The sequence below is a fragment of the Carcharhinus amblyrhynchos genome, chromosome 5 (genome assembly GCF_965287045.1).
Source record: "Carcharhinus amblyrhynchos chromosome 5, sCarAmb.v2.hapA, whole genome shotgun sequence".
NCBI classification, from domain to species: Eukaryota; Metazoa; Chordata; class Chondrichthyes; order Carcharhiniformes; family Carcharhinidae; genus Carcharhinus; species Carcharhinus amblyrhynchos.
Window position 1 is genome coordinate 126,155,023 of NC_137328.1, and position 13,657 is coordinate 126,168,679.

The 13,657-nt window shown below is 45.8% G+C and overlaps 1 protein-coding gene across 1 annotated transcript in view; it reads right to left on the bottom strand.

Annotated features, from left to right (window-relative positions):
- c9 (complement component 9) overlaps positions 1–7,407 on the bottom strand; it is a 62,737-nt gene extending 55,330 nt beyond the window's left edge. Inside the window, exons 1-2 of the mRNA XM_080189809.1 lie at positions 7,259–7,407; positions 791–896 (exon numbers count right to left, since the gene is read on the bottom strand). Of these exons, the coding sequence (XP_080045935.1) occupies positions 791–896; positions 7,259–7,344 (192 nt within the window). The 5' untranslated portion in view covers positions 7,345–7,407. The remainder of the gene's footprint in view (positions 1–790; positions 897–7,258) is intronic.
- Positions 7,408–13,657: the final 6,250 nt, after the last annotated feature.

The window sequence follows — 13,657 nt, forward strand, 5'->3', positions numbered from 1 at the left end:
GTAGATTCTTCACTCAGAGAGTGGTTGGGGTGTGGAATAGACTGCCTGCTGTGATAGTGGAGTCGGACACTTTAGGAACTTTCAAGCGGTTATTGGATAGGCACATGGAGCACACCAGAATGATAGGGAGTGGGATAGCTTGATCTTGGGTTTGGACATAGCTCGGCACATCATTGAGGGCCGAAGGGCCTGTACTGTTCTATGTTCCTGTATTCTATGTTCTATGCTCCAGTTATGCTGTAAGGATAATGGCCGGGATTTTTCCAAAGAATGACCAAGTGTCATGGCGGTGAGAAAACCTGAATGATCACAGACATGGTCTGACCATGATCTTCTCACACTCAGTTATTTTTTTGGAGAGCGGTGAGTTGTGTGTTGGTGCAGGGGGAGTGGGCTCTAACCATGCTGGTTAACCTAGCTGCAAAGTGATCGGGTGCCATTTTGGAAGGGCACTCCGATCTCACAGTACGCTGGGTGACCCCCATTGGAAGCATGTTTCCCCACTCTATCCCCTACACAGATCACCAGCATCGGAGCACTGGGACTCTCTCAATGAGTCCCCTTCATGACCCCAAACATGGTCTCTTTCATGACCTTGATGTGCCCCCCTCCGCATGCCTCGCCCTTCATCACTCCCTCTTCACAATCCACCCCTGCACAGACCTGTGCATAACCCCCCTCCCCTCTAATGCATAGCCACTCTACTCCCCGCCCCTTCCCCCGTCATAGCCCCCACATCACATTCGGGCACAGTGAGGTCGGGAAATCGCCCCCGTTGTTTATATCTTACCTTACGCCCCAGGCACGGCTGGCAGGATGACCATTGACTCCAGGGTGAGAGTTGACAAGGGATCTTGGCCGGGGTATTCACATCTCTCTCTACTCTCCGCTGACCCCTGAAGAATCAACACACAGGATAGACGTCACGGTCCATTGAACTCTCTCCTACAACCAAAACCTCCAGAACCTTCTGGGGAAATCAGGTGAAGTGGCAAGTCCCAGAGAGAGGAACACATTGAGAAAGGGCTGGAGAGACTGGAAACACTGGAGGAAACTCAAAGATCTGACTAATTAGGACCAGCCAATCTGGAGTTAAGAACATCATTGTGTACAGGCGAGAGGGAGAGGGGGTGCAAAATAGGTTTGAAAAAGAACCTGTGGTGTATTAATTAAAGGAGAGGCTTTTTGGAATGGTTAAAAGGAAGGAATTTGCGAGATTTAAAGGAAGGAATACAGAGGCAAATGTAGATGGAATTTAAAGACAGACAGTGTGAGGGGGTATTTAAAAGAGGCAATTATCAAAGATATTGAAATGGGGGAGAAGTGTAAGGGGTATTTAGATTATGAGGAGATTTAAAGGGAGGGGGAGTTTGGGGAGGTATTTTTATTTGTTCACAGAATGTGGACGCCACTTGCTGGGACAGCATTTATTGCCCATCCCTCAGGGCAGTTAAGAGTTAACCACATTGCAGCGGATCTGGAGTCACGTGTCAGCCTGACCAGATAAGGATAGTGAATGGGTGGCACAGTGGTTAGCACTGCTGTCTCACAGCACCAGGGACCTGGGTTCAATTCCAGCCTCGGGTCACCATCTGTGTGAAGTTTACACGCTATTTGATTTGATTTATTATTGTCACATGTATTAACATACAGTGAAAAGTATTGTTTCTTGTGTGCTATACAGACAAAACATACCGTTCATAGAGAAGGAAAGGAGAGGGTGCAGAATGTAGTGTTACAGTCAGAGCGAGGGTGTAGAGAAAGATCAACCTGATGCGAGGTAAATCCATTCAAAAGTCCGACAGCAGCAGGGAAGAAGCTGTTCCTGAGTTGGTTGGTACGGGACCTCAGACTTTTGTATCTTTTTCCCGACGGAAGAAGGTGGAAGAGAGAATGTCCGGGATGCGTGGGATCCTTGATTATGCCGGTTGCTTTGCCGAGGCAGCAGGAACTGTCGACAGAGTCAGTGGATGGGAGGCTGGTTTGTGTGATGGATTGGGCTTTTGGAGTTCCTTGCAGTCTTGGGCAGAGCAGGAGCCCATACCAAGCTGGAGAAGATTCTTAGCAATAGGATATGTGCACATTTAGAACTGAATAATCTCATTAGTGATAGACAGCATGGTTTTGTACGAGGGAGGTCATGCCTCACAAATTTGGTTGACATTTTTGAGGAGGTGACAAAAACGATTGATGAGGGAAGGGCCGTGGATGTTGTCTATATGGATTTTAGTAAAGTGTTTGACAAGGTCCCTCATTGCAGGCTGGTGCAAAAGGTAAAATCTCACAGGATAAAAGGTGAGCTAGCTAGAAGGGTGGAGAACTGGCTTGGCCATAGAAGACAGAGGGTAGCAGTGGAGGGGTCTTTTTCCTGTTGGAGGTCTGTGACTAGTGGTGTTCCGCAGGGCTCTGTACTGGGGCCTCTGATGTTTGTGATGTATATAAATGATTTGGAAGAAGATGTAGCTGGTGTGATCAGTAAGTTTGCAGACGACGCAAAGATTGCTGGAGTTGCGAATAGTGATGAACATTGTCAGAGAATACAGCAGGATATAGATAGGCTGGATAAGTGGGTGGAGAAATGGCAGGTGGAATTTAATCCAGATAAATGCGAAGTGATGCGTTTTGGTAGATCTAATGCAGGGGGGACCTATCCAATAAATGGCAGAACCACCAGGAGTATAGACACACAGAGACCTGGGTGGGCAAGTCCACAGATCCTTAAAGGTGGAGAAGGTGGTGAAGAAGGCATATGGCATGCTTGTCTTTATTGGATGGGGCATAGAGTATAAAAGTTGGCATATGATGTTGCAGCTATATAGAACATCGGTTAGGCCACATTTGGAATACTGCATCCAGTTCTGGTCGCCACACTACCAGAAGGACATGGAGGCTTTGGAGAGAGTACAGAAAAGGTTTACCAGGATGTTGTCTCGTATGGAGGGTCTTAGCTATGAGGAGAGGTTGGGTAAACTGGGGTTGTTCTCCATGGAAAGATGGAGGTTGAGGGGCGACGTAATAGAGGTTTGTAAGATTATGAAGGGCATAGATGGGGTGAACATTTGGAAGCTTTCTCCCAGATCAGAAATGACAGACACAAGGGGTCACAAGTTCAAGGGGGGCAAGATTCGCTATAGATATGCTGGGGTTGTATTTTACACAGAGGGTGGTGGGGGCCTGGAATGCACTGCCAAGCAGGGTGGTGGAGGCGGACACGCTGGGATCGTTTAAGACTTATCTGGATAGCCACATGAACAGATTGGGAATGGAGGGATACAAATGAATGGTCTCGTTAGGAATATATGATCAGTGCAGGCTTGGAGGGCCTGTTCCCGTGCTATAATGGTCTTTGTTCTGTGATAAAACCAGGAAGCTTTCTCTGGTACATCTGTAAAAGTTGTAGCCGACATTCCAAATTTCCTTCATCTTCTGAGAAAGTAGAGGCGTTGGTGGGACTTTCTTAACTATAGTGTTGGCATGGGGGGGACCAGGACAGATTGTGGGAGATCTGGACACCTAAAAACTTGAAGCTCTCAGCTACTTCTACTTCATCCCCGTTGATGTAGACAGGGGCATGTTCTCCTTTACACTTCCTGAAGTCGATGACAATCTGCTTCGTTTTGTTGACATTGAGGGAGAGATTATTGTTGCTGCACCAGTTCACCAGATTCTCTATCACATCCCTGTACTCTGTCTCATCATTGTTTGAGATCCGACCCATTAAGGTAGTGGCATCAGCAAAGTTGAAATGGAGTTGGAGGGGAATTTGGCCGCACGGTCCTAGGTGTATAAGGAGTATAGCAGGGGGCTGAGAACACAGCCTTGTGGGGCACCGGTGTTGAGGATGACCGTGGAGGAGGTGGTGTTGCCTATCCTTACTGATTGTGGGCTGTGAGTTAGGAAGTTCAGGATCCAGGGAGGAGCCGAGGCCCGGGCCACAGAGTTTGGAGATGAGTTTTGTGGGAATAATAGTGTTGAGGGCTGAGCTGTAGTCAATAAATAGGAGTCTGATATGTGTCCTTGTTATCTAGGTGTTCTAAGGTTGAGTGCAGGGACAGGGAGATGGTGTCTGCTGTGGACCTGTTGCGGCTGTAGTAAACTGTAGTGGATCCAGGTAGTCCGGGAGGTTGGAATAGACTCATAGAACATAGAACATTACAGCACAGTACAGGCCCTTCGGCCCTCGATGTTGTGCTGACCAGTGGAACCAATCTAATGACCCTCTAACCTAAACTATTCCAATGTTATCCATATGCCTATCCACTGACCATTTGAACACCCTTAAAGTTGGTGAGTCCACAACTGCTGCAGGCAGGGCATTCTACGCCCTTACTACCCTCTGAGTAAAGAACCTACCTCTGACATCCATCCTATAATTACCACCCCTTAATTTAAAGCTTTGTCCCCTTGTGTTAGCCATCACCATCCGAGGAAAAAGGCTCTCACTGTCCACCCTATCTAACCCTCTGATCATCTTGTATGCCTCAATTAGATCACCTCATAACCTTCTTCTCTCTAATGAAAATAACCTCAAGTCCCTCAGCCTTTCCTCATAAGACCTTCCCACCACACCAGGCAACATCCTGGTAAACCTCCTCTGCACCCTTTCCAACGCCTCCACATCTTTCTTATAATGCGGCGACCAGAACTGCACACAATACTCCAAGTGCGGCCGCACCAGAGTTTTGTACAGTTGCAACATGACCTCACAGCTCCAAAATTCAATCCCTCTACCAATAAAAGCTAACACACCGTACGCCTTCTTAACAACCTTATCAACCTGGGTGCCAACTTTCAGGGATCTATGCACATGGACACCGAGATATCTCTGCTTGTCCACACTACTGAGTCCTTCCATTAGCCCTATATTCTCTACTCCTGTTACTCTTAACAAAGTGAATCACCTCACACTTTTCCGTATTAAACTCCATCTGCCTCCTCTCGGCCCAGCTCTGCAGCTTATCTATGTCCCTCTGCAAACTGTAACATCCATCCTCACTGTCTACAACTCCTTCGTGCCATGACTAACTTTTCAAAGCACTTCATAAGATGTTGAGTGTATAAGATGTTGAGAGGTATTGATCAAGTGGATTCTCAGAGGCTATTTCCCAGGGCTGAAATGGCTGCCACAAGAGGACACAGGTTTAAGGTGCTGGGGAGTAGGTTCAGAGGAGATGTCAGGGGTAAGTTTTTCACTCAGAGGGTGGTGAGTGAGTGGAATCGGCTGCTGTCGGTGGTAGTGGAGGCGGATTCATTAGGGTCTTTTAAGAGACTTCTGGATAAGTACATGGGACTTAATAGGATTGAGGGTTATAGGTAAGCCTAGTAGGTAGGGATACGATTGGCGCAACTTGTGGGCTGAAGGGCCTGTTTGTGATGTAGTTTTTCTATGTTCTATAATGATGGATGTCAGAACCACCATAGTCATTAAGACATGCTGCTTGGTTTTTCTTAGGTATTGTGAAACAGATACTGATTGTTGTAAAGAGAGGTTGAAGGTATCTTCTCCCTGTGTCTGCATGACTTTCCCCTGGGTGCTCCAGTGGGTTAGGTTGATTGGCCTAGTAAATTGACTGTAGTGTCAGGGGGATTAGCAGTGTAAAAATGTGGGGTTACGGGAATAGGGCCTAGGTGGGATTGTGGTCGGTGCAAACTTGATGGGCCGAATGGCCTCCTTCTACACAGTAGGGATTCTATAATTCCTTCCCTAAAAAATATTAGTGAGCCAGATGGGTTTTTCCAACAATTGGCAATGGTTTCACGGTCATCAGTAGGTTCTTAATTCCAATTTCAACATTTTGGATTTGAATCTGGGTCCCGAGGGCATTATTCTGGGTCTCTGGATTACTAGCTCAGTGACAATAGCACTGCACCACTGCCTCCTGTAGGGAGTATTTAAATTATGAGAGGATTTAAAGAGAGGGCAAGTGTAAGGGGTATTTGCACCTTAACAGAAACAAACAGCATTTTCTGGCAATGTTTCAGTGCTTGAACCCAGGAGAGATCTGGTGTAATTTAGTCACTCAGTATTAATACCAACAAGATAGAAACTAACAACATACGCCTACCGTTTGCCACTGAAGCATTGTCTCACACTCTCCTCAGTCCCACCTACTCCCTTCTACAGTTCCACTATGGCCTTCCATAACGAGGTGAGAGAGATTGGGGCAGGAACACTCGGATTGGGGTCATTCCTATGACAGACCTTCCACTCCCAGACAGTGGACTGTTCCCTTCACATGCTATCCATTTTTAAAGGCTGTGAGTGGATTGGAATGGGAAATGTTCAAATCAAACTCCAGAGACATGAACAGGATCTAGGCTGGCAATGCAGTACTGAGGGAATGCTGCACTGTCTGATAAGCTGTTAAACTGAGGCCCTGCCTGCCCTCTGTAAGTGGATGGAAAAGATTTCACGGCCATTATAGTGCAGCAGGGGAGTTCCCTTGGAGTCTCATATGAGCAGATAATCTGTTTTTGATTGAGGGATCGGCCAATATACTTATCCCTCAATCAAAGACAGACTATCAGCTCATGGTGAGAAACTCTGTTGCTGTGTTTCCTGCATCCCAACAGTGACCACATTTAATCATCCTGTATTTAATAGGCTGTGAAGCAGTTCAAGATGTACACAGGCTGGGAAAGGTGCTACATGAATGCACGAATGACTTTTTATTTCTCAGCTCTGGCAACACATAGAAACATAGGAGCGGGAAGAGGCTGTTCAACCCTACTCCGCCATTCATCACCACCATGGCTGATCATCCAACTCAATAGCCCAATTCTGCTTTCCCCCCGTAACCTTTGATCCCATTCGCCCCCAGTGCTCTATCCAGCCGCCTCTTGAATACATTTAATGTTTTGGCATCAACTCCTTCCTGTGGGAATGAATTCCACAGACTCACCGGGTGAAGAAATGTCTCCTCATCTCCATCCTGAATGGTCTATCCTGAATCCTCAGACTGTGACCCCTGGTTCTGGATTCTCCCACCATCAGGAACATCCCTCCCTGTATCTACCCTGTCCAGTCCTGTTAGAATTTTATAAATCTCTATGAGATCCTCCCTCATTCATCTGAACTCCAGTGAAAACAATCCTAACCTGGTCAATCTCTCCTCATACATCAGTCCCTCCATCCCCGGAATCAGCCTGGTAAACCTTCACTGCTCTCCCTCGAGAGCAAGAACATCCTTCCTCAGAAAAGGAGACCAAATCTGCTGTTTAAGAATTCCAATTGGACCTATTACACACAAATCCTTACCTTTCCGTCCCCTCCGAGTTAGATAAAAGTGACGCAGAGGCGAAGAGGAAGCCATAGAAGGAAATGATGGCAGGAATTGTAGTCATCTTCACTGGAACTGTGCTGTGGGTGGGTTCTCACACACTGGAGACCTTTTATAGCAGAAGGACTAAATGGGATATATCTGTTAATCACTGACAGGAGAACCACGCTCTCACTCAGGTCATGAACTCTCTGTGGGTATGTACAATCAACAGTAAGATCAAGATGAGCTTGTGTGGAATAGTAACCGGAATTGCCCTGCTGACATAGATTGAAACCAGAGTACAGAGTCAGCTGGCACATCAGGGACACTGTTCCCAAAGCCTAATCAAAACGTGGAACAAGGATATTAGGGGAGGATATTGGAAGGGAAAGCAAGCATGGAGGGAGAACAGAGAGAGTGGTCTTGAGGGATTTGGTGAGAAGTGGGCACGAGGAGAAAGTGAGGGATGTTAGTTGATGAGAGGGCAAATGGAGAGCTTGGGTGGAGGGTCAGTGGGAGCAGGGGGATTGAGTGTTCTGATGAGAAGGTGGGTAGGTGGTATGCAAGCGTGACAGATTTTGGTGAGATGATGGGATCTTGAGAGTGATTTGATTTATTATTGTCACATGTATTAACATACAGTGAAAAGTATTATTTCTTGTGCACTATACAGACAAAGCATACTGTTCATATAAAGGAAATAAAAGAGTCAGTGGATGGGAGGCTGGTTTGTGTGATGGATTGGGTTACATTCACCACCTTTTGTAGTTCCTTGTGGTCTTGGGCAGAGCAGGAGCCCAGACCAAGCTGTGATACAACCAGAAAGAATGCTTTCCATGGTGCATCTGTAAAACTTAATGAGAGTCTTAACTGACGTGCCAAATTTCCTTCTGGGAAAGCAGAGGCATCGGTGGGCTTTCTTACAGTCTCGTTCAACAGCTGTGAAACATATGCAGCTGGCAGTGAAGGAAGCAATTGGTATATTTCTTCCCAGCAAGAGTACGTGGACACAGGAGCAGGGATTTCTTGCTGCAATTATACGGTGCCTTGGTGAGGACACACCTGGACTATTGTGCACGTTTTGGTCTCTCTATCTGAGGAACTAGCAGCAGCTGTAGGCCATTTGGCCTTTCATGCTTAATCTGCCATTCATTTCGATCCTGATCTCACCTTCTTCCCCCATGTCTCTTTGGCCCCGAGAGCTAATTTCTTGAAATTACACAATGTTTTGGCCTCGACCACATTCTGTGGGAGTGAATTCCACACATTCACCCCCTGGGTGAAGAGATTTCTCCCCACCTCAGTCTTAAAACGTTTACTGCTTCTTTAAAAAATCTACTCTAACTGTTTGAATTTTAAGTTTCTATGAGATCCCTTCCTCACTTTTCTAAACTCCAATGAATATAATCCAAACCAGCTTCATCTCTCATATGACAGACCTGTCATATGACCATATCCCTCCATTCCCATCCTAGTCATGTATTTGTCCAGACACCTCTTAAAAATCATATCCACTTCCTCCCCTAGCGAGTTCCAGGTACCCACCACCCTCAAAAATCTTGCCTCATGTCTCCTTTAAACCTTGCCCCTTAAACCTGTGCCCCCCAGTAATTGATTCTTCCACCCTGGGAAAAAACTTCTGACTATCCATTCAATCTTGTAGACTTCTATCAGGTCCCCTCTCAACCTGTCGCTCCAGTGAGAACAAACCAAGTTTCTCCAACCTCTCCTCATGCTGGTGCCCTCCATACCAAACAACATCCTGGGAAATCTTTTGTGCCCCCTCCAAAGCCTCCACATCCTTCTGGTAGTGTGATGACCAGAATTGAACCTCAAGGGTGGCCTCAGGTTCTATCAAGCTGCAACATGACTTGTCAATTTTTAAACTCAATGCCCTGGCTCATGAAGGCAAGCATGCCGTATGCCTTCTTGACTACCTCCACCTATGTTGCCATTTTGACTTGTGTACCTGTACACAGATCCTTCTATCAATACTCTTAAGGGTTCTGCCATTTACTGTATATTTCCTATCTGTGTTAGACTTTCCAAGATGCATTACCTCACATTTGTCTGGATTAAACCCCATCTGCCATCTCTTCACCCTAGTCTCCAATTGATCTATATCCAGCTGTACCCTCTCAGCTCATCACTATCTGCAAATCAACATTTGTCATCCCCAAACTTAGTTACATTTTCCTCCAAATTACAAGCAAAGGTCCCAGCACTGATGAGGACCACCACTTGTCACAGCCTTCCATTCAGAAGGCCCCTTCCACTGCTAACCTCTTGTCTTTGACCAAGCCAGTTTTGTATCCACTTTAGTAGCTCATCTGATCCCATGTGACTTCATCTTCTGCACCAGTCTGCCATGAGGGACTTTGTCAAAGGCCTTGCTGAAGTCCATGTAGACAACATCCACTGCCCTACCCTCAAATCATCTTTGTCACTTTGAAAAAACCCCCTTGCTCAAGTTGGAGAAATGACCTCCTTCACAAAACCATGTTGCGTCTTGCCAATGTCCACTTATTTCCGAGGGGGAAATGAATCCTGTCCAAGAATCCTCTCCAATAATTTCCCTACTACTGATGTAAGGCCCTTGGCCTGTAATTACTTGGATTATGCTTGCTGCCCTTAAAGGAACACTGGCTATTCTTCAATCCTCTAGAACCTCCCTGTAGCCAGTAGGGATACAAAGATTTCTCTCAACACCAAAGACATCTACTTGAAACATTAAGTTTCTCCCCATGGGTGCTACCTGATTAACACACAGACATTGGAAATAGTGTCTGAGACATGAGCTACACACAAAACTATTCACTATCAGTTCCATAATTAAACAGCTTGGCTTTCTATTGAAAATTCAGATTAAGATCTCATCTTCCCAGAAAGATTCAATATTTACTGAAAAACCTATTTAAAGTTAGATCTGCAATGTTTATCTTTAGTAACAGTAAACCTGGCCACAATATTTGTAGAGCCTGACCTTTAAGTTGACTCTTGGGATTGTGATGTAGCTAATCCTGGAAAGAGTGTGGTTCCAGATTTGACACTGGGTTACTAGTTAGTGCATAAATCTCAGCCATGTCACTAATTGGATTAGCCTCTAGCTTGTGTAAAATTTCACAGGATTGAAATGATCAGGACAATCTGCTGTTAAGTCTGCTACAATATCTAACCACAGCTCAAAATAAAGGAGCTGAATGGGAAGTGGCCACCCTTGCCTGACGACATTAGGAAGGTGGTATTGTCACTGACATAGTAAAGCGAGCCAGAGGCAGAAAATTACAGCTTAGAAACAGGCCTTCTTGTCTGTGCCAAACCATTTTTCTGCCTCATCCCACTGACTTGTACTTGGACCATATCCCTCCACACCCCTCATCCATGAACCTGTCCAAGTTTAAATGTAATGTGATGCTGCATTTACCACTATCTGGCAGCTTATTCTACACTCCCACTACTGAAGCCCCCCCCCCACCAATATTCCCTTTAAAAAAAACTTTTCTCCTTTCACCTTTAACCCACACTCTAGTTTTCTCCTCTAGCTTCAGTGGAAAAAGCCTGCTTGCATTCATTCAATCTACACCCATCAAAATCTTATACACCTCTATCAAATCTTCCCTCATTCTTCTACACTCTAGGGAATAAAGTCTTAGCCCATTCAATCTCTAACTCAGCTTCTCAAGTCCCAGCAACATCCTTGTTAACTTTGTTTACATCCTTCCTGTAACTGGGTGATCAAAACTGTACACAATACTAAATTCAGCCTCAATGCCTAATAACCTTACCATAACAATTTATACTTGATATGGATTTATAAAGGCCAAATGTACCTCTACTACCCTATCCACCTGTGACACCACTTTAGGTAATTCTGTACCTGTACCCCTAGATCCGTCTGTTCATCTGCACTGAGTCTTACCATTTACCCTGTATGTTCTACTTTGGTTTGCCCTTCCAAAGTGCAATACCTCACTGTTAAATTCTGCCATTTTTCTAGTTGGTCCAAATCCCTCAAGCTTTGAAAACCTTCCTCACTGTCCACCACACCTCCAATCTTTGGATCAGCAAATTTGCTGATCCAATTTACTACATCATCCAGATCATTGATATAGATAACAAACAATGGACCCAACACCACTTGTCACAGGCCTCCACTCAAGAGGCAATCCTCCACAACCACTTTGGCTTCTTCCATTGGATTAGAAGCTGGCTCAAATTTACAACCTCCCATGTATATTGCTGATGACACCAAGATTGGGGGAACAGCAAATTGTGCAGAGGGTGTGGAGAGTCTGCAGAAGGATCTAGACAGGCTGGGCGAAATGGGCCAGGAAATGGCAAATGGAATTTAATGTTGGCAAGTGTGAGGTGGTCCACTTTGGTAGGAAGAATGGTAGGAAGGACTATTACTTACGGGGCAAAAAACTGCAGCAGGCGATGGTGTAGAGGGACCGCAGGGTCCTTGTGCATGAGTCGCAAAAACCCAGCTTGCAGGTGGTCAGGAAGGCGAATGGGATGCTGGCCTTCATGGCAAGGGGGATTGAATATAAAAGTAGGGAGGTCTTGCTGCAGTTGTATAGGGCATTGGTGAGGCTGCAGCTGGAGTACTGTGTGCAGTTTTGGGCACCGCACCTGCGCAAGGATATTTTGGCCTTGGAGGGAGTGCAGAGGAGGTTTACTAGGCTGATACTGGAGTTGAGGGGGTTGAGCTATGAGGAGAGGCTGAATAAACTGGGCTTGTACTCAGAGTTAAGAATGAGGGGAGATCTCATTGAGACGTATAAGATGATGAATGGTGTGAGAAGTAGTGTAATTTTTAAGGCTGCAAGAGCTAACAGTACAATCAGCAGTGATGGACGAGTTCAGCAGCATACAGAAAGGGGGAGGCACATGACAGACAGTTAACTAGGTTACACGAAACAGATAACCGCAGTGATGAGATTAAGCGCAAAATGGGAGTTGAGAGAGTGTTAATTGAAGGAATGACACAATACAAGCCATTTACAGTGTTTAAAGTTAACAAGGTTAACAGCCAAATAAGGGGGAATAACACAATACAAGCCATCACAATGTTTGAAAAACAGTATAAAATGTGCTGCAAATCTATGTAAGGTGTGCCTATTTTGACTAGACACCCGGTCTTGCAAGAACGACAAATAAAATCTTGCTCCTTCAGAACTTGACTTGACTAAATTGTTTAACTGTGAGCTGTGTTTCTCACAATTGGGGGCTCGTCCGGGATCCTAACATCCCTGGTAGGGAGGTTGCCGGTGACAACTGGGAAGACGCGTCCCGTTCCAAATTGAATGGTCCCAGGTGTTCATCGGTGGACTTCTCTGCCACTGACTGTTGAGAATCCTAGGAAAGTTGTTCTGAACGAGTAAGTGGGAAATGGTAGGCACCGTCGTGTGGTCGGGCAACGCTGCGGACCAAGGTAAGAAAAGTGACTTTTAAGTATTGCCTTGGCGACCGGGTCGTGGTAGGTAAACCATGGGAAGTGGGGGTAGTAGGACAAAGTCCCCCGGGAAAGGTGCTGGGAATCCGCGGAGAAAGGGTGGGGCCCCAGGGAACATCCCTCCAGAAAGTCCTTTGGGACGGATGTTGGAAGAAGGGTGGGGCCCCAGGGAACATCCCTCCAGAAAGTCCTTTGGGACAGATGTTGGAAGGTTTGGGCACTAGTACTTGTACTAGGGATAAAAACAAGACGACAATGATGAAATATTGTGCTTTGTTTGGGTGAAGGAACCAATCAGGAGTCCGTCCGTCTTCTGGCCAAAGTACGGTTCGGTTGAGGATTGGGTTTGTCAGATTCTTAATAAATATGTGAGACAGAAGCAGCCGGCGTCCCAGGAAGGAATTGATCATGCAAGTTGCTGGATAATGTTAATTTAGGGGCTGCGGGGGAGGTTATGTGATGAGGGAGCAGAGGAAAGTCGAATAAGGGAGGTGCCCCTAGAGGCACTGGAGTTTGTGGATGGGTCACGAAGTATATAGATGGATCAGCATGAATGGGATGGACCTACAATTGGTCTGAGCAGAAAGAGGTAGAGAGAAGTATGTCAGTGGAACTGGGAACCCTGACATGGGCTTTTACTGAGGTGCGGGGAGAACGCTAATAATGGTTATGTATTTGGAATTGTGCATGACTATATGACTGTTTGAGAGAGAAAGGGATTTGTCACGACATGAGGCACCCGAATCAAAACATGGTCAAATTTATTGGAGGCCAGTGAGCTCCCATCAGTAAAGGGTTAAAAAGAGACAAGCAGGCTGACTCTGTATGGTACAGAGAGAGAGAGAGAGAGAGGGTGTAACTGTGTAATTGAGACCCTCATGTGATGTAATAGATATAGCCAATCAAAGTGAATTGCTTTAAGTTTTTAAGTTTACTAAAT